At 37.5% G+C, this 22,761-nt stretch overlaps 1 protein-coding gene across 3 annotated transcripts in view; it reads left to right on the plus strand.

Annotated features, from left to right (window-relative positions):
- Window positions 1-22,761, plus strand: part of cicb (capicua transcriptional repressor b) — a 60,990-nt gene that overhangs the window by 632 nt on the left and 37,597 nt on the right. For 2 of the 3 annotated variants that reach the window (XM_053495484.1, XM_053495487.1), the window contains exon 2: window positions 10,219-13,998. In XM_053495484.1, coding sequence (XP_053351459.1) covers window positions 10,353-13,998 — 3,646 coding nt within the window. In that variant the 5' untranslated portion in view covers window positions 10,219-10,352. Of the gene's footprint in view, window positions 1-3,172; window positions 3,255-10,218; window positions 13,999-22,761 lie in introns of all 3 variants that reach the window. The other variant, XM_053495485.1, reaches the window with a different exon arrangement.

Here is a 22,761-nt window from a genome sequence, read left to right on the forward strand (position 1 = left end):
TGTGTGTGTGTGTGTTTCAGCAGTAAGGTGATCCTGACCTGCTCGTTGCATAAACATCATTTGCAACTTTACTACGTGCGCTGTCTGTCTGCCTCACACCGAATCGACACTGAAAAACACACCTTTCACCATATAGACCATGAGCTTCGCTTATTCTAAAAGGTTTTTTTCCCCTTTATCTTTATATATATATATCTATCTATCTATATATATATATATATATATATATATATATAGATATATAGATATATATAGATAGATAGATAGATAGATAATCACCCGGCTTCCCCTGTGACATTGGGAAAGGAGGCGTAGTACAAGTACTACAGATCTGATGCTGTAGTTCTGCACTCTTCTATTAGTAATTTCTGTATTATTACAAGAAAATATACGATTGCATTTCTAAAGAAACATTGCACACTTTATATTTATCTTCTAGTTCATAATTTATGACTGACGTCCTCCCCTTATTTCATGCTTATATACTGTTTATGTGTAAAGAGATCGAGGTATATATTGCATTATGTGTGCTGCATTGAAATACTTTTAATCCTGGCTGTGTTAATGTTTCAGAATAGAAATCACACAAAAATACGGAGAGAGAGATAGAGAGAGAAAGAGAGAGAGAGAGGGGAAAAAGTCACGTCTTTCTGCTGTGCCTGCTTTCTTTTTAAACCATTCTCCTAATTTCTGTCTATGTGTAAAAGGCATATGCATTCTGCAGCGTGGTGTGAGAAGTGTCTGCATATCGGTTGCTTTTTTGCATACATTAAACAAATCAAATAAATAAATATAATAATAATCAAAAGCAGTTGAACGAGCAGTTTAATTTTCACTTTGTATGCCTGATTTTTTTTCTTTTGAATAGAAAAGAACCTTTAGGAGCTTTGCTTATCATCATCAGCATCAGGATCATCATCATCATCATCATCAGTCGTGGAAGATTAATAAGTGACACGCGTCTGTGCTTGATGGTGGCTGTTGAGTCATGGTGCTTGGAGATGTTGAGGAAAGTGCAGCCGGTGTCTTTGCTCTGCTGTCACACTCACACACTTACACACGCCGTACCGTACCGGGAATGCTGTCCGTACTTATCGGTGAGTTGCGCACGGTTAGACGTCGAAGGCCCGAGAAAGGTTCAGGAAGAGGTGAATCTAGAGTAAGTGGTTTGGAGCGTAGGAGATGATTTCTACCTGACGAGTGACTTTGACTTTTTTTTAACTATTAATGTTGATGCATGTGCAGGAATTGATGGTCATGTACATGCAAGGAATGAGTTAAGTACGTCATAGTCATTCGACCCAGATCATAAATAGTCTCGAAATGAGTGGATTACGAATAAATTAGGAGATCTGTTGAGAAGATGCTATGGAGGACCCGGTGCAGATAATAAAAAAAAAACCTGCACTACTGCAGACCTGCGCCCTGCTCCATACCCCAAAAATGCATTTGTGGTCTATCTGCAGTGCATGCATACATGCACACACACGGTAACAAACCAACACATGCTTTCGAACCAGTTGATCTTTTATTTTAGAGTTACTTTTTGATGTAATCGAGAACAGCATGGAGCTTTCATGATGACACCGGAGGTAGGGTTGCTGCGTAGGGTTCTAGTGTGATAGAGACAGTGTGTGTGTGTGTGTGTGTGCTCGTTCTGAAGGAGCAGTCAGGAAGCATGCTATCAGCACTCGTTATCGGGTTCAGTATGTTCGCACTGTAGTCGCTTGGTCAGGAGGAATCACAACCTTGTCCACTTTTCTTAAAACACGGATCTCTTTCGGAGGACAAACGTTCGGAAGTCCGGTCTGTGTGTTCCAGCAATGATATCATAGTTAGGGGAAAAAAAAAAAAGAAAAAAAAAAAACGTGTGTGTGCGCTTTATGTGTTGTGTGCTGCACTAATGCGCACATATAAGTGCGTGTGAATAACTGACCAGCGACCGGTTTCGGTAAAACACATTACTACAATAATAGTCAAATGATGATAATACCCTGTTGCTATGATGGACATCACATATTTGGTTACTTTTTCTGTTAGATTTGATTCGATCTTTTCGAGTGTAAAAACATTTTGAGTGCAAAAAGATTTAGTCTTTAAGGTCAGACCTTGAGGTGTTTGTATGAGGGTTTCTGTAATTATTGAACATCTCAGAAAATGCTTTTAAGCATTAAGACCACAAAAAGAGCTGATTAATTCATTAAAGAGAATTTATCTGCCCACTGATAACTACAGTGTTACACTGTGTGTGGTGATAAACCGCCGAACTCTGCGTCATACACCCACATGGACGAGGTCAGGGATTTTCCTGCATTTAGTATAGGGGGTGGAAAGCGGGGCGCGAAAAAATGACACAAACTCTGCGTTAACACTCGAGTCTCGAACTATTGATACGACACAGCAGTCCGTTCTGTTACTGTAATCGTCACCTTGCCTCAGCTCAACACTTGCCTTTTTTTAAGAATAATTAATATAAATCATATTATACGTGTCTTTTCTAGCATGGAGTTACATATGCAAAAGAATTAAAACTGTAAAAGATTTGGACTTGTGTCCAAAGTACAGACACGTACACTTATGTCCAGGGTGTAGGCCCTCAGACACACACACACACACCCACACACGCACACACACACACCATCACCAGACAGTCAGCAGTCATTTACACTCAAACATAAAAGGGAAGATTTTAAATAATTATACTGTAATGCGCATTATTTCTTAAATGCAATATTTTTCTAACTAAATGTTATATTTTGCCAGCACATGGACAAAGTGCAAATTATTTTTTTACGCAAAATATACAGGATTTGCTTCTATAGTTATGGAATAGAGTATATACGATGGGTTGTTCAAGTCAAACCGGGACTTTTGATTGTGCAGAATAACAGAACACGGTTACGACAGTTAAAAATTCCCTTTTGTTTCTTTGTATAATCCCCTGCTACACTGATGTACTTATCATAGTGTTTGACTCTCAGGAACTCCTCTATTGCACCAAAACATGTGGAAATCTGTTTAAGCGAGGTCAAGACTGTAAAGGGGATGTGTCACTAACTCCCAGCTGAGTTCCTGTAATGTGCATTTGGTGCGGTGGGCATTATGACGTTTGCAAAAAAAAAAAAGAAATGGGGCTTAAACCAAGCAGTTTTTTTTTTTTCTTTTTTTAAAGGAAAAGGCTGTTAAAGGAGTTTCCGGGAGGCCTGCGTTACAGACGTAAAGCAGGCAGTCCAATCATGGCTCCAGCATACAAAGTAAACATTTGACCTTAATGGTATCCAAGCACTAGTGAAACACTGAGATAAGTGCATTAGTGTAGCAGGGGATTATATAGAGAAATAAATGTTAATCAAAATCAAAACGTCCTGGTTTGACTCGAACAGCTTTATAACCTTTTGACCATCCAAGTAAAGTTTAAATATATTTCAGAGTATACTATATATATATATATATATATATATATATATATATATATATTACGTACGGTAAATTATATTTATATATATATATATATATATATATATATATATATATATATATATATATAATCTCGGTAATTAATTATTCCATCAATCATTAAAAGATTATAACGTACCGTAAAAAAGTAATATAAAGAGACACTCCCAGAACAAATCTGTTTTTTATATATTTTTTAACAGTAGATGATATTTCATATACTGTACATTCATGTACTTTTACACTGTTCAGCTTGAGCTTTATTCTTTCTTATTCTTTATCTGTTACAAAACTCATACAATACTAAAATAAAAAATTGTTATGCATGAGTTTAAACAACCAAATTAATGAAAAAGTAGGAAAATTATCAAAATATTTCAACATTTTTTAAAACAATTAATGTGAGAACAAATTGATGAAGCTCGATAAGATTGTTTTACTTACCTGCAATCTGTATCATAACAGATCTGCTATATTTTTCAGTTTTAGTGTAATGTTGACTATGACACATGCTGAATGCGATCCATGGAAATATAATTGCATGTTTCTATAAAGCCTGAGACATTTTGAGGAACTTGGCAGACAGGAGAGAGTCGCTAGGTACGTCTCCATGCCCCCTAATATTTCCCTTAATAAAGGGAGTAATAGCCCAATTGGAATACAAGTGCATAATGTAATGCATAATGCCTCTCAGCCCAAGCAGCCTGATCTGATCCGGCTCGGGTTGGAATAAATTTTCAATGAGAATGAGAGGGGTGGTGTGTAAATCTTTGATAATCTGTTCAATAGGTAAATATTAGCCATGAAAACACTTGATCTGATTGTTTCTCTATGATTTGAATATATGTACTGTAGTATTAATCGGAATACGTTTATAATATTTTACCAACTCGGTCTCTGGGTGAGGAAGGAGCACTGATTGGCTCAGCAATTATAACTCATAAGGTGGAATTTATCACAAAGGGCAGGACAACAAACCTCAACAAACAAAAGTTAGGGAAAATACTTCTTCTGTTACTGGCAGATAAAACGCTTGTCCCTGTGTAGAACAAAAAATTTATTCTGATTAAAAGCATGGTTAATAGATAGATAGATAAATAGATAGATAGATAGATGCAATTATATTGTCGTGGCATAATTAGCAACAGAATACAGTTTATTCTCTACCAAAAGTGGAAATAGTAGTTCATATACACCAGGGCAAATATTGGCATTGTGCAACTTATCAGGTGCAGGTTAAATAAGTATTTAAGTATTTACAGTACTGTCCAAATGTCTTATTATATGCAGAACCAATTTTGTTATATATCAGACAATTTTGTTATATATCAGGCAATTTATCCTGTCTGCATAATTATGTACAAAATAATTTAATATTTCCATATATAACTTAAAAATTCAAAAATAAATAACATTACAGGATAATATATGCATGGCTGTACAAGACACACCAGTTTTTTAGATGTAAACAAAAAAACCTAATGTACACTCCTGTGTGACAAAGTTACCAGAAGAACTCATATTCTCCAGCACGCTCAGTAAAACCTAACAACTGTTTTCTTTTAAAACTAAGTAATATTGACTGTTTATTTTATTACTCTTTATTGCTCTTTATGAAAGTTTCTTTTATGCAGAAATGTTTTCAAAAGCATCTATTGCTTATGTCATATTTTTGCATGTGCCCAAGACTTTTGCACAGTACATATTTTATAGATACCGTCAATATATACATGTTATATACATAAGTAATTAACTTGTATAAGCACCACAGTTGTAATAATATCAATAATAATGAAAACAGATGTTTTAAGAGCAGACGTTGTATGTTTTCGAAAGCCCAAACCGAGATCTAAAAATACAGCATGATGTTTTAAGCTGGTCATAAATCATATGAAGCTTTGAGAGAAGAAGAAAGATTAAAAGGTCAATCACAGGAAATTACCAAAATGCATTAATTAAAAAAATACAAATAATAATGTTTAAAACCAAAAATACAGTGTATAACACAAGATGTATCGTATAGTAGTTATGGAGAGTAACTAAAAGTGCAAGAAACAATTATAAATAAATAAAAATATTTGTTAGGTTTTACTGAGCCTGCTGGAGAATATGAGTTCTTCTGGTAACTAATAATACAGAAAAATTATTTTCTATTTTTATGCAAATTCCAGGAGCGTACATTAGGTTTTTTGTTTCCATCTGAAAACTGGTCTGTCTTGTAGTATGTATTTTTTCTTTACAGCTATGCATATATTCTCTTGTAATGTTATTTATTAATTAATTATAAGGTTATATATGTAAATACAGGATGATTTTGTACATAATTATGCAGACATGACAAATAGATATAAAATTGGTACAGCAAATGATATGGTGCCTAAGACTTTTGCACAGTACTGTAGGTATGTATGTATATATGTGTGTGTATGTGTATGTGTGTGTGTGTGTGTGTGTGTGTGTGTGTGGTAAATACAGTCAATATTACATAACACAGCAGTGAACATTTGCAGTGATACAATGCAGTAGATAATGCTGCCAAGTGGGAAAAAAAGCATATAAACAGGCACTGTCCATAAAATTAAGCAGTATACTGTGTGTCTTCATATATTAAGAGTTACTACAATACAATACAATAATAAGTGTATGACACACATCTTATCAGATCAGCATCCGTGTAAACAGTTAAGTTGAAATCTCGACTCTAAAAACTGCTGTAAAGAAGGCACGATCGGATCAGACCAGTATGAGGTACTGACGATAGTTAGTAGTTAAATGTCATTTGGTATTTTAGTTTTTTAAGAACCAATTGAGGACAAATTGACCTTTATGACCTGATAATACTTTTTTCCCTCTGATACAGTGTATCGACATATTTGACCAAAAAAATAATAATAAAATAAAAATTAGACATAAAACAGATTTTTTTTAGCTGTAATAAAACATAATCATCACCATGAAGCATTTTTAAAGTCAGTGGTGGAAATGATGTAATAATATCAATCCCTGTTTTTTTTTGTTGCATTTATTCATAATTCTTTCTTGCACTTTTAGTTACTCTCAGTAATTATAATATGTGTTGTGACATACACTGTATTTTTGGTTTTAAAAATTATTATTTGTATTTTTTTTATTACTAAGAAAATAAATGGTACTAATGGTAATTTCCTGTGATTGACCTTTTGAGCTTTCTGCTTCTCTCAAAGCTTAATATGCTTTCTAACCAGCTTAAAACATTATTTTTAGATCTCAGACTGGGCTTTCAAAACATAAGAGGTCTGCTCAGAAAACAGAAAAATCAGTTTTGATTATTATTAATATTATAACAACTGCGGTGCTTATACACGTTAATTACTTATGTATATCACATGTATATTGAAGGTATCTATAAGATATGAATATAAAGTATGTAATATCGTACATTCCTGGTGACTTTGACGTGAAGTGTGTGTGTGTGTGTGTGTGTGAGGGAGCAGCTGATTCTCAAACACGTCATGAACTAGATGTTCATTTAAACAGACAGACTTACATTGTAAAAAGATGTACTTATATATTCTAGGCTAAAAGCTAAAACAAATATGTCACATCTCAAACACCGAGAGCTCAAGATACTGTATGTGTGTTTTACTCATGTGTGTTAGTTGATAGAGTAAAAAAAATTTGATCGCACTTTCCTGATTAAAACAGGCATTCTTGGGATTTTCCAGTTTTACCAAAAGAAACAGGAACAATTAAATACAAAGTTTCCAGAGGGCATGTCCTGTTTAGTGTACATAAGAAAACTGGTGCGGTTATTATTCTGGAAACGTCTTCGCTCCACAGATTATTTTGTAAAAAAAAAAAAAAAAAAAAAAAAAAGATGTTACACAGTAATGTACGGCCGTGACTGAGAGTGAGACGGTCAGTTACAGATATACAGTGATCTAGTTCAGTGGCATATTTCTTAAACTGACTAAATAAGAATTTCCACATTCTCCTTTCACAGGCATTTTGGACAGTGAATCATGTGCGTGTGAGTGTGTGTGTTTGTCTGTGTGTGTAAAAGCCAGTGAGAGAGAGAGAGAGAGAGCAAGCACTACTGGCGTATTTACATTTTAACAGAGTATTTGCTAAGATTTTTACTTCCTAAAATTTTTTTTAGAGCTGCATGGAAGTGTGTATGTGTGTGTGAGAGAGGGAGAGGGAGAGTGACGGAGACACGAGTTTTATTTAGTATTATTACATAGATAGATTTGTTTTGGTCAGTCATTTCTGACAAATGATGTAACCGTGATTTCTCACATAATCATAGATTTTTGTATGTAAGTAGTGTGTCTGTTGCAAAAGTGAGCATGGCAAAGTTGTGCAGATTCTTACGAAGCCTGAGCAGCCATGTAGAAAATATTAACTAATTTACTAAATTACTAATTAACAACTTTTCGGATACAAATTATAATCAAAGAGCTCTGGTTTTGCATGCAGAAACCAAAACTCGTGACATAGGAAAAGGTTTCTACAGAACTGTGACATTTTCTCCAAGTTGCGTGGAACAACTAATCAGCCAGTTTCCTTATTAAACACATGACAGCGTACTAAAGAGAAGTGATGCAAAGGCAAAATGTCAAAAGGTCATCAGTCAAAGGTTGATTTTTTTTTTATTGCTGTTTACAGTAATTTATTTCAGAATAAATACAAAAGCTTTAAAAAATATTTATACACATCTGCAAATGTATGTTTTTCTTACCTATGTGAAATTTTAGATTAAGATTTAGGACTACATATCATTAAATTGACCTTGCAAGAATGTCCTTAAAGGTGAACTATTATGCAAAGTTTACTGTTTTAGTTATTTTTTACACATTTCGACGAGTCTCCGGTTTGTGTGTATACAAATAAAAAACTTGAAAAAAAAGAATATCCTGCTTTTTGTTCCTTTTTTTATTTTTGTATTGGCATGGCCGTAAACAGGCCAATTAGATTTTCTCCCTTATGTGACGACACATAAGATAACCTTGGCCCACTTTCATGGTTCAGCTATAATTAATTTACATAGACACTAAAACGGCACATTTGGAGTAGGACTAAAAAAAAAGGAATTATTGAAAGTGTACATTATCCGATATGTGTAATAATCAGATTCAGCTGTACATACACAGTCTTAGGGAGCTCTGAGACCTGTGTTAATTTGTCAAAAAAATAGTAAAATATGGGACCTTTAAACATTACCAAGGGTTCACATATAGATTGTTTATGTAAATAAGTGAATGTTCAGAGCCTATCAGGTCCTGATCAGTAAATCCTCAAAATAAACGAATGAAATAAAATTGATTAGAAACCAAGAAGTATTTTTTAATACATCAATATATTTTTAAAAGTATTGATGTATTTTTTTTTTATATTGATGTAGTGTCCCTTATATGATGTGAAAATTTTAGACCAATGACCAATAAGAACTTTTGACCAGTTTCACAGTAGAATGTTTTATAATTATATATGTGTCTAACATAAGAGAGTGTCTATAACACAATACTTAAGTAAAAAAACACAATTTATCCTTATCTTAAAAGCTTTAAACTTTCACGTTTTGAGCAAAGAAAAAAATTGCTTCTTTTTGTCGCATGATCAGTGAAGTGAAGATTCCTGTTCAACACAGCAGTCTGGCGTGAATGTTTAAATGTGTTTTAAAGTTTGTTTTTAGGAGTATGTTGAAGTCAAGCAAATAGACATTTAGCCTTTATTACTGCCATTGCAGTCACTCCAGGAGTAATGAAATGCATCGCGTAACGTCCATGATATGTTCTGTGGAATAGGACATTATGCGATTTGCTGTTGTGCAAACTCCATGTTATATACTTAACAGGACTATGCGGGATACTGTAGTGTAAGCACTGTGGCGGACTTGGTCACAACATTATGAAAACACATTGTGTTAAAGAAACATGAGATGTACCCGCTGTGTATGTGTGTGGGTGTGCATGTGCACGTGGGTATGTGTGTGAAGCTGTTGTAATGTTGGTTCAACAGCGAATATCCTTACCATAATAGTGAGCTGTCATGAAGTACAGAAGGTAAACTGGAACTGGTAGAGGAGAAACTGGGGCTGTAAACTGGAATTTTTGCATTGTTTATAATGTTTCTCATGATCTTCAAAAATCATTTAAAAAACTGAACACCCATTCTTGATGAGTTAAAACGTGAGTTTCAGTTTTAGGTAAAAAAAAAAAAAAAAAAAAAAAGATCTCCCTGTTTTTTCATTTGTGCTGTTTAACAGCCTTATGACTCATGCACAAAATATTCTTTGTCAAGTTGCAATACTTCTTGTTTCATTAGAAAAAGTTGTTCATCAAAACTGTAAAAATAAGGTTATCTCATTTTGCGGTCAAACTGTTCATTTCTTGATAAGTGTTGGTGAGCAGTAATGACAAACCACAAACATTATATAAAATTGACTGACAACACTTATGGTATGAAGCTGTTTGGTCACTTTGTAGTGATTCTCTTAAATGACGTGAACACTTAACATATTGCATGTTTTTGAAGGTTTTCAGTCAAATGTCCTATAAAATACAGAAAATGTATTTACAGGTTTACCAGTAGCTACATCAAAGCAGTGGAAAGTCATTGAGATGATAACATTTTTACTAGTGTGGTTTTATCATATAATGTGGGTGATAACAGGGATGGTGTGAATACAGTAAATGTAGTGACCTCATGTTTTCTGGCAATTTTTCCATTTCTGCATTTCACATATATACACTAAGACAAATTCTCTGTTTCTTCTTACAGATTGTCACAAGACATAACATCAAAACTATTTAGGTAAGCTGATATAGGAACAAGAAGGAAAGAAGTCCCAAAAGAAGATTAAGAGACTTTCAAGAAAGTAAGAAAGCTTAAAAGGTGGACTACCACAAGAAAAGATGAGATCACTGAAGAAACAGAGAGGACGCTCTCCTCTGGCCACACGGGCAAAGAGTGGAAGGAAGCGAGGAGATAAACATGACAGACAATCACAAACTACACCTGCTGCAGTGTCATCCCAGAAAAATACTACATCCAACAACAAGTTGGACAGCTCTGAAGGAAAGACAGTCAAGAAGAACAATACTCCAAACAAGGAAGGGCTAAAAGGACAGATAAAAGGGCTGTCTGTGGAAGTAGATCAAGCTGAGCAAATTGTTGTGAGGGTCAATAAAATGACTACTCCTGAAAACACTAGCTCAAAAACGCATACCATTACCATGGCAAACAGTATAACCAGCAACTCACTGAGCACAAACACAGCAGCAAACAGCTCAAACAAAAGCAGCTCTGTCATTACCAATCATAATCCCATCACACTCTCCAGTAGAAAAACAGCTACCTTTAAAGCCAGAGTGCCCAAGAAAAAGTATATGTATGAACATGGGACCTCTCCAATCACCTCTCCAATCAATCCTCCTGTATCTTCACTTGCACTTAATAACAATCACCTTAGTAAACTTTGTAATCCCATTACTCCTAATAGCCACACTGTTGCCAATAATGTTGTAGCAGAGGCTGACAGTATTATATCTGCTAACACGAATAGCAAAGTTTTAGCAGACAATAGAACAAGCACAGAAGCCTCAAAACTCAATTTTGTGGGTGAGGGAAAGGTTGTCAAAGATGAAGTTCCATGTGTGAGAAAAAGCAAGGTGCAACAAGAAGAAACAGATGCATTTAGAGAGGTTGCCCCACACTCAACTTGCTCATCATTCACAGAAACAGCCAGTGAGAACTCTCCAGAACTGAAGGTGGTGGAGCCGTCTGATGGGCACCAAAATTTAGGGACCACCTTAAATATATCAAAAAGCTCACTAACCAGAGCACTATCCCTGCATCCACTTGTTACCCCAAACAACCATCAACTTGAGCAAGAAAGCTTTTCAGAAATTGCTGAGGCACTGGCTAAAGGTCTCAAGAATCAGAGGGTGCTAGCACGTCATCAGAGAACAAAGGAGGTAGAAGGAGAAGAGCCAATTAAAGAATGTGTGTTTATCCGTGGTGTTGTGCGTGGAGCTACCAAAGAGCAGCTCAGTGTAGGATTGCAAATTAATGGGGAGGAAATGCAACTTTTGCTTCCGTTTAATACATTGGTAAACCACCCAGACCAAACAATTGACCTCATCTTAGATGCCCCTCCACCAGGTGATGATCCAGTGGAAGTTGGGACACGTGTTTGTGTACCTTACGGAGAAGATAAAGGGAAGGAATGGTATAGGGAAGGAGTGGTGTCACAGGTGGACTCCCATCCAGCCGTTGCTTGTCCCTACAGAGTGCTGCTGCAGGAAGAGAATAATCCCAGGAAAGCAGGGATCAAACAAGATGAGGGACAACAGAGAACTGGCATTCAGGCTGTCTGGGTCTCCCGACAGAACCTGCGCCTTCTTGTCCCACCATGGGAAGGAGATGTGCAAGAGAGAGAAGAAAGAGAAAGAAGGGAAGATTTGGATGTAGAGAGAGAAATGTGTCAGCTTAGTAGAGGAATGACTTTGGGAGGTACAAAACCACCTCAGAAAATTTTTGATATGGGTGGTCAACAGTATGAGGGCACACATACTTCTTCATCTGCATCCTCACCAGCAATTATGTTGCCAAACAGTGCACTAATCGTATTGACCGGACGAGACAATCAGGTTGCTGAGGACACAGACAGAGAAAGAGCAAGACAACGAGAGAAAGAAAGAAAGCAATTACAGACTCCAGAGGTTGACTTGGAAATTTTAAGGCTTAACCTGGCCCCTCTTCAAGATGCAGTTGGTAATTTGGTTTCTGGAGTGCCCAAAACAGTTAGATCCAACCACCACAGACAAATAATTTCTAAGCCTTCTGGATACTCCAGTCCCGTCTCTGTTGTCCGAGGTCTTGCTGGCACATCCCATTTGACTGGTCAACCATCAGGCAGCCCTCTTGCTTCATCAGTTTTTGCTGGCTCTGATGGAATTCCTTTGCAAGGCCACTCTTCAACCGTGCCCCCCTCACCTAGCTCAAAATGTTCCCTTACACCCTTGGACAAAACCTCCACTCCTTCACAGACTTCTGCTTCTATTCCAGGTAGTTCTGCGTCATCCTCAGCTTCTTCCTCACGATCACGAACTCCACTCTCTGCTGCTCAGCAAATATATAAAAAGGGTGATGTGGTGTGCACACCCAATGGTATCCGCAAGAAATTTAATGGAAAGCAGTGGCGTCGCTTGTGTTCAAAGGATAGTTGCATGAAAGAGTCTCAGCGTAGGGGCTACTGCTCGAGACATCTCTCCATGCGCACTAAAGAGATTGAAGGAACAGGTGGAGAGAGGGAGCTAAAGAGAGGAGGAGGAAGCAGTTCAGGAACAGCAACCCCTTCAGACTTGCGAGGCCGGGCTAGCAGTGAGTTTGACTGGGAGGAGACATCCCGGGACAGTAGTGAGACCAGCAGTCGGGGAACTGACTCACGACCACGCCTTGTTCTTCCATCACTTCTGCCACAGGATTTTTCCCGCTTTGACTTTGATGAATGTGAGGCTGCTACTATGCTTGTGTCTCTAGGGAGCTCACGGTCAGGGACACCCTCATTTTCCCCTATATCAAACCAGTCACCTTTCTCTCCAGCTCCATCTCCCTCTCCTTCTCCACTTTTTGGTTTCCGTCCTGCCAATTTTAGTCCTATTACAACTTTAACTGTGTTACCACCTCGTCGCCACCGACATACAAGTGGTACTAGCAGCTCCAAGCTTAGTACCTTAGTGGCAGAGAAGGATCGGGAGAGACTTTCATCTGGAATTGTCCCATCCTTTCAAACCAGCTTAACCTTTACTGTACCTGTAAGTCCTAACAAGCATAAAGATACCTCACAGCCCACAACTCTTGTTATGCAGGATTGCACAAAACTTGAACTGGACCAGAGCACAGGAGATCTCTCAGTGGGAACTTCCTTTCATGTAATTTCTCCTCAGACAACCACTTTTTCTCACTGCAAAAGGCCCACCTCATCTACAGCTTCTTCATTACCACCTTCTCCTTTAACCTTAGAATCAGGGTTACAACGTGTAGTCCCTCAGCAGACACTGCGTGACTCTCCTGTGATTGTACGAAATCCTGAGGTTCCTTTGGCTAAATTTACTGAATGTCCACTGGTGAAGGTTGCAGATAAGGATGGAACAAACTCCAAGCATGAAAGTGTGACTAGTGTTCTACCTGGTACAGGATTACAAATGCCTGTTCCAATTAATGCTGCAGCCTCCACCAATGGGGCAGTCTTATTACATAGCCCTTCATCAACACTGGTTCTCGTGTCTTCCATCGCCTCCCTTCCAAACCCCAACCCTACCAGCCTCACCACTCAATCCAGCCCTGCCTTGGCATGCATTTCAGTGCCTAGTCCTGCCCCTGATTCTGCATCCTTTGGTTCAGGTGGAGGAGATCAAGGGAAAGGTGGAATAACAAAATTACAGCAGCCAGTTCCGTGTCACCCTGCCCCGACTGCTTTGTTGCCACTTTTACTTCCTGCAGAGACTTTGCACCCTGTGCCATGCAAGGACATCATTATGGGACGACCAGGAACTGGTAAGAATTTTTATTAATACATTTTTAAATTTATGGCAGCATTATTTTGCGTAGTCTGGCTAGCAAGATCATTCATTATCTTAATCATTGGCAAATTAAATGTAGATTTGTCCTAGGTTGTGAAACGAGTTGTTAACATACCACATATCAGTCGAAATTGTATCATATCATGCTATATGGTTTCTAATCAGATTTAGTGGTACCATCAAAATATGAATTAAAATTGTATTGTGTGAAAGGCTCAAAATGAGGTGAGTTATACACTGTTATACACATACACTTAAACAGTTGCACTTTGATTGCCCCAAGTGGTTACCTGTGCCACTGAGGCGGGTACAAAAAACATAGATTGCATACCTTGGTAAATAAGCACATTTAGGTCAGCAGCTGACTTCATTTTATTGCCACATAATGCTGCTGAGCCTAGACCTGACCAATTAAAGCGACTCCAGATCGTACAGGGCGCACTATGAATGATGGGTGCAAGTACTCTGATTCACTATTAAACAAAGCTTTGATTTCTGCTATTTAAATTGATGGTTCAGTTGATGGTTAAGCACTAACGTTCCAGATTTTAATAATGTGTTGACAGTTCTGGCTTTTTTTTTTTTTTACCAATTAGTGTACATTTATTGGTAGGAGTTTAGTTTAAAATAGGCTGCAACAAGAACTCAAATATACACTTAACCACTATTTAGACTGCCAGGTGACAATCGGAGGAGTTTTAGGCAAGGTGGAGTTTGCCTAAAATGAAGCTGTGGCTTATTTTTTATTTAAGCATATTGTTGTTTGCAATGTCTTTTTGCAATATTAGCTTATAAGATACCTGTATTATGTCAATTAAATCATTCTCAATTTGTCAACTTAAAATAGCTATTTAAAATGCAATAAAAATCCTACATTTATGTGCACATTACAATTTCATGATTTTGTATCTCATGACTTCAACCTGTTGCACAATTAATTGTATGTGCACGATTAAAAAAACGTAAATTTTGACAGTTAATGTAAGGAACATATGGGTAGTAAATCAAAGTTAATTTGCAGTAAATCATGTGACTAATACTGCTACTAGTACTGTTCAAGCAGCAATATTAGTAATTATTTTTGTTTATTATTTTAAAAATGTAACTTGCGTTTATTCTTTTGCTACATACATGCTATACATATTGATTTTATGCTACATGCCTTGCGTAAACGTGGAGGCACAGTGGCTCAGAGTTTTGCACTGTTGCCTCACACCCCTATGGTCTCATCTCTGGCCGGTTTGCATGGAGTTTGCATGTTCTTCTCAGGTGTCTGTGGAGATTCATTCATCCAGGTAGAAGTTTCTTCTAAATAAAGGTTAATTTACAAAACCACTGGACTTACAAACTTACTTAAAAACACAAGACGTTTCAGTGTTCATCCAAACACCTTCATGACAGGTGTCATGTGATTTAGATCATGTGACCCCTTTGTGTCTACATTTGCCAGAGTTACTTCCTGTGCACTGAAACGTCTTGTGTTTTTAAGTAAGTTTCTTTTCAGGTGCTCTGGTTTTTCTCCCACTGTCCAACCACTCTTGTTGTTGGACAATGGGACGTTTTTTCATTTGACAATAAAAAAAGCACTTTGTGTTAAGTGTGTATTAATTGTCCCCTAGTTGTTTTTGTTTGTTTTTGCTTAAAGGCAAGTGTTTATGTTTAAAGTGTGAGGTTGACAAATTTTGTTTCTATATCTTTATAGGGGGAAAAAAGGATTATACTGCCACCACCATGCTTCAACATGGGTATGGTGCTCTTTGGTCAGTGGTGGTAACTAACAAAATACAAATTTGCCTTTACTTAAGTACAAAAGTATACAATACTTTTTACTTGGATCGTACATTTTTGATGCAAAACCTGTACTTTCACGTTTTACATACAGATTTGTTACCTTTCATATGAATCTCATATGAGGTGATCCAGCTAAATAGTTATTATAATGTTTTATAAAGATTATAATGTTTTGGCACGTCCTTTAACCTTATTGCGTTCTTCATGCGTGCTGTATGGCCATGTTTAATTGCACAGACTGCTTGCATTATACAAAATCAGCTGTGGTAGCAACTAGCTAGTTTACCACCGAATTGATTAAAGACGCTAACAATGCTACTCGCCATTTGCTTAAATAATATCAAATATATCAATAAATAGACAAGTCATGGCGTAATTTCCTGGCCTCCTTTTAATTAGCTTCAGTAACTTAGTAATTACTGTTGTCATATTTCATAAGCCTTTGTAGGGGGAAAAAAGCACATTTGTCCAGACATATTGCCAACAACTACAGCACTGACTATAATGACCTGAAACCCTTCATTTTTAACAATGTTAATCAGCAATTTATTTTTGCATCTGAAAAGCCACAGCTTCCTTTTCCACTTGCACTGTTGTAAGATGGTCTCTTCTTCATCCATAAAATAAAAAACTAAAAAGTTACTCAGGAATCTATCTGTAATGTCTTTTGTCTAAAAACTCATGTAGTGTTTATTGATCTTTGTCGAGCCATGTCAAAAGCAAACAGTCAAATCATTTTGCAAAATCGTTTTAAACATTTTATCTTTTGTAATGCGTACAAGGTTTCATGAACTTGTAAAGCATCTGAACACAGCTATTTAATTGAATAAATACATTTATTATTATTTTTAAAGTTTGTACTCATTCTGGTCAAAAAAGACAAACATTTTGGATTTCTGCAAAAAAAATATCTCTACTAGATTAACACATTCGTGTTATCAATACCCACAACTTCAATTATGTTTGAGATACTTTAAAATACTGTTTAGCATCAATTCAGGAAAATAGGAAATCAAAATAAGTTACTTGTACTTTTGTACTTAAAGTACATTTTCGAGACTGTGCTTGGTACTTCTTGACTTAAGAAAAAATAAATGGTACTTTGACTTGTAGAAGAGAAAATTTCAGACAAGTACTTTTACTTGAGTATTGACTTTGTGTCCTTCTGCCACCTCTGGCTTTGGGTGATGAGATTTGATTTTGCACTGAGCATATATAGCTGTGGCGGCATGGTGGTGTAGTGCACCACTGTGGCCTTGCACCTCCAGGGTTAAAGGAAGTAGGAATGTTCTCCCCGTGCTTGGTGCTCCAGGTTCTCCGGTTTCCTCCCACTGTCCAAAGATGCAGATAAGGTATAAAGTATCCCGTAGTGTGTGTGCCCTGTGATGGATTGGCACCCATCCGGGGTGTACCCTGCCTTGTGCCCAAAGTCTCTTGGGATAGGCTTCAGGTGCTGCAACCCTATACAGGATAAGCGATATCAAAGAATTACTACATACCTATTAACATTATGCCTAAATGTTCTTATTTGGTCTCATCAAATCGTAACACATTTTCCCCACGTTGAACATTTTATATAGGTTTGGTTGTGTGATTTTTTTTTTTTTCACCCTAACTCTGTATGCCAGATGTAAAGAATAGAATTTATGGTTGTCCCATTTAGGGAGTGCCTAGTTTTTCAGTTCTGCAGCTCCTTTAATGTTGCTTCTTGCCAGGTGTCTTGGGAACCATGAAGGTTAAAGCCATACTCAGACTCTTTTAAAAATGGGACTCTAGCTGTCATGGCTTTGGGTGCCAAATCTCATTCTTCATTTGGAATGGCTAAGATGTTTAGCGAGGTAGTCATGTAAGATCCAGTGAACTAGCTGCTGAACCCTGCTGAATCATTGAGTGGTAGGAAAGGAACGCATAGAACCTGTACCCCAAGTGGTTTGGCTGACTTGGCACTTTGGAAGAAACCCACAAGCACCTGGCCAACTTTGCAAAGGTGTTGAGCCACTCATTTCCCTCATATTAAATGAAATTGAATTATAAAGATTAAATGAAAAAATGGGAACAAATGTTTGACTTTGATAGACTGCAAAGTCCCTAAAGATACAATTTTAAAAAACCTCAGCAACAACTTTATTTCCCCTCTCATCTGTTCCAACCCCTCAGCATCACCAGTGTACTAATCACCAACCTGATCATCTGTCATCATCTGCACCTCCTTTCTTTTTTTTTTCTTTTTTTACTGGTTTATGCCTTAAGTTAGTTCTTTTAAATGCTTAAATGATTTATAGGTCACTGTGTGGCTTAACAAACAAAAAATCTGCAGAGACTGGTCTGAAAATGAGAGCCAAAAAAGTCCTTTGGGAAGCTTAGCGAACTATTCCAAAGTCTTTGGAAGCAAAATATGAATAAATGATAGAGGGCTCATTTCCACAGTGCTGTACATGCATGATTAGCTCCTGTCAACAATAGATCTCATGATACTGAGGCGTACTGATAAGACTACTCGAACTTTCTTAATATTCTTTTCCCAACCCAAAACCCTTTTTTCTCCTCTGATTTTTTGGCCCTGATTTAGTCGTTTCCCACCCGTCATTCATGCGTTCCCAATACGACTCCCAGACCAAGTCTACTACTACCAGTACAATAGGGCCAAAGACTCTTGCGGGTCTTCTCCAAACCATGTGACGACTGCCAGCCGCATCTTTTCGAACTGCTTTCTAACACACCGTTGGGGGCGGTGTAACACATTCGGAGGTCAGTGCTATCCACTCTTTTCACTTGTATGAGCTCACAGACACCCGTGACCTTTCATCCCTCCCCTCTGATAGAGCTTGCCAATCAGCTCTTTCCAACAATACCCCATAATGGCAACGTGAAAGAAGTCAGGGAGCTGACCAAGAAACCGATGGTCTCACTGAAAGAGCTCCAGCATTTCTCTGTGGAGAGAGGAGAACCTTCCAGAAGAACAACCATCTCTGCAGCAATTCACCAATCAGGCCTGTATGGCAGTAAAAGGCACATGATAGCTGTCTGAAGTTGCCAAAAGGCACCTAAAGGACTTTTAGACCATGCTTTTTGTTAAAGCATCTTTTGCACCAATTACAGCCTGAAGTCTTTTTGAGTATAATGATACAAGATAATTGTTCTTCTGGAAAGTGCTCCTCTCTCCACAGAAAAATTCTGGAGCTCGTTCAGAACGACCATCAGGTTCTTGGCTAAGTTCCTTCTCCGCCAATCGCTCACTTTGGCCGAGCGGCCCGTTCTAGGAAGAGTCCTGGTGGTTCCAAACCACTTCCATTTACGGATGATGAAGGCCACTGTGCTCATCTGGACCTTTAATGCTGCAAAAAAAAAATAGCACTCTTTCCCAGATCTGTGCCTCGACACAGAATTGTATACAGATGTCTACAGACAATTCCTTTGGACTTGGGTTGTGCTCGACTTGTACTGTTAACTGTGGGACCTTATATAGATATGTGTGTGCGTTTCCAAATCATGTCTAATCAACTAAATTTACCACAGGTGAACTCAAATTGAGTTGTAGAACACCTCAGGGATGAACAGTGGAAACAGGATGCACCTGAGCTCAATTTTGAGTGTCATGGCAAAAGCTGTAAATACTTGTATACATGTGATTAAAAAAAATAAAAATTTTAAGAAATTTGCAAAGATTTCAAACAAACTCCTTTTATGTTGTCATTCTGAGGTATTGTTTGTAGAATTTTTTGTAAATAATGAAATAAATCCATTTCGGAATAAGGCTGTAACATAGCAAAATGTGGCAAAAAGTACAGTGCAGTGCTACAATACTTTCCAGATGCACTGTATATTCAGATTACAATATTTATTGTTTTTACACAGACAGTGGAACCTTGGATTATGAGCATAATTTGTTTCGGAAGCGGGCTCGTATTCCAAAACACTCATAAACCAAATTGAATTTTCCCATAAGAAATAATGGAAACTCAAATTATTCGTTTCACAGCCCCAAAAAATAAATACATAAAAATAATTAACATAAAATATTAAGTGGAAATAAAACAAATTTACCTGCACTTTAATTTAAAAAGAAGTAAAATAAAAATAAATCAAGACAAGTGTTTCAAGTCAAGTGTTTCCATTTGTGCACGCAGGCGCTGTGTATGTGTGTGTGTGTGTGTGTGAGAACCTAAAGTAAGCTCCCCTCTCCCCCATCTCGTCTTACGCAATTACCCTTTCTCCACTCTTTTCACACACACGTGCACACAACGGAAACACTGGTTTATCAGAAAAATAAACAAGAAATCTCTTTAATGACCCACGATTGAGCGACACACTAACGGAGTCACCGCTGTTAAGTAAAAATAAAACAAATAAACCTGCAATTTACCTTTGAAAAGAGTCGCGACAGAGCAATGTTTTTGTGTAGAGCAGAGAGAAAGAGTGTGTGTGTGTGTCTGTGAAGGCAAAAGTAGGATGGGTGTGTGTGTGTGTGTGTGTGTGTGTGTGGGGCACGGTGTCCAATGATGCGCGTGCACAGACACACACTGCAGGCAAAGAGCAGGCTAAGCCTTGAGCAGAGACTTGCTTTTGTTTTTTATGTGCACACATATGGTCACAGTGTTATAGTGAACAGTACAAGCGTGCACAGATGTTGATTATACCAGTGAGAGACGCGCACTAAGACCCAGCAGGGTAGACGATTACCCACAATTCCAGAGCACAAGAAAGTTCAGTTGTGATCACGTGACGATCGGCGTCAAAACAAGAAGCACATGCATGATACATGATACTTAGTACTCATGAACCAAGACTTGCTCGTTTTTCAAGTCAAAATGTATAAAAAAATCTTTGCTCGTTTTGCGGAATGCTCGCAAACCGCGTTACTCGCAATCCAAGGTTCCACTGTAATGTACAGTGAGGTCAATAAGTATTTGATCACCCTGTGATTTTGCAAGTTCTCTTACGTAGAAATCATGAACGGATCTACAATTTTCAGCATAGGTGCATTTCCACTGTGAGAGACAGTGGAAAAATCCGGAAATCACATTGTATGATTTTTTAAACAATTTATTTGTGAATTACTGTGTCAAATAAGTATTTGATCACTTGCTTATCAGCCAGATTTCTGACCCTCAAAGACCTGTTATTTTACTTTTAAATAGTCCAGCTACACTCTGCTTATGATTCTAAATTAGTAGCATCTTTTTGAGGTTAGCTGTCACAAAGACACCTGTGCACCCCACAATCAGATACATGGGGTATCTAAGTAGATACATGGGGTATCAATAATGCTAAGAATGGTGAAGTATCAGCCCAGAACTACACGGGAGGAGCTGGTCAATGCCGTGAAGAGAGCTGGGATCATCGTTTCCAAGGCTACTATTAGTAATACATTAAGACGTCATTGTTTTAAAATCTTGCACGGAAGGGTTCCCTACTTAAGTCAGCCCATGTCCAGGCCCGTCTGAAGTTTGCCAGTGACCATCTGGATGATCCAGAGGAGTCATGGGAAAAAGTCCTGTGGTCAGATGAGACCAAAGTAGAACTTTTTGGTCTTAACTTTATTCGCCGTGTTTGGAGGAAGAAGAATGATGAGTATTATCCCAATAATACCTACAGTGAAGCATGGGGCTGGGAGCATCATGCTCTGGGGATGTTTTTCTGCACAGGGGACAGGACGACTGCCTTGTATTAAGGAGAGGATAAAAGGGGCCATGTCTTGTGACATATTGGGCAAAAAACCTTCCCTCAGTCAGAGCATTAAAAATGGGTCTTCTTATATGACAATGACCCAAAGCACACAGCCAGGAAAACCACGGAGTGGCTCCGTAAGAAGCATATGGACTATTTAAAAGCAAAATAACTAGTCTTTGAGGGTCAGAAATCTGGCTGATAAGCAAGTGATCAAATACTTATTTGACACAGTAATTTACAAATAAATTGTTTAAAAAATCATACAATGATTTCTAAGTAAGAGAACTTGCAAAATCACAGGGTGATCTAATACTTATTGACCTCACTGTATAAGTCATGTTTGATCATTTTATCGCATCTAAGTGACCCGAACTTAAGGCACAAATTGGCAACCTTTTACCTTGATATATATTCAGAGTTTACAGCTACCTTAGAGCTTATAGCTTACCAAGCTATCATTTCAACTTATGTGTCCTTATCAGCCTGGAAAATTGTACCAGATGCAGGTATAAACAGAGCATTTATCAGAACTCATCATCATATGGGGTTTTAACCTGCCGCCTGGGTGCACCAGGCCGACATAAGCATTGCTGTGCAGTTAGCGCAGTGAAGTCTGAATCAGGCCTGGTTAGGTGCCAGGTTATTTGTGAACACACAAAGGCATCTTGCACAGAGGGCTGCATATTCCTCTGCCTGTGTGACATCTTTCCTTTCAGTGCAGAAGTAATAAAGAATTAGCTAAATACTGGTCCAAATTTTTTGACACAATTAGATAACTTCAATAAAATTGGAAATGTTTTTTTTTTTTTTCCGGATTTTGTTCGACAGAAAAATGAAATCTTGAAAAAAAAACTGAATTGAGGGGAGAAAAAAATCATCTGACGGATTTCTGTTGCTTTTTATGACTACGGCTCATTATACATAAGAGAAACGCACCTATGAAAGAGAGGAGCTGCTAAGTGAATAGCTCCCTACTGATACTGTGTTCATGTAGTCAGCCATACACACAAACGAGAAGGAGAAACAGAACGCCTGATATATGATGACAGTATTTAAATCTGTATCTATATGATTTATAGTGAACATCACGTGACCTTGTCGCACGTGCATCAGGTGGTAACCAGGTGTTATACTCCTAACCTAATGGTTAGGACGTTTAAAAAAAGCATGAGGCAGTATTAGACTAGTAGTAGACAAATTTTTTATAGCATAAAATATTAGTGTATTATCACCATATATGTTTTATGTCCAAGTTGAATTGAATTTCAGTTAATAT

This window comes from Clarias gariepinus, chromosome 4 (genome assembly GCF_024256425.1).
Source record: "Clarias gariepinus isolate MV-2021 ecotype Netherlands chromosome 4, CGAR_prim_01v2, whole genome shotgun sequence".
In the NCBI taxonomy this organism is placed as follows: Eukaryota; Metazoa; Chordata; class Actinopteri; order Siluriformes; family Clariidae; genus Clarias; species Clarias gariepinus.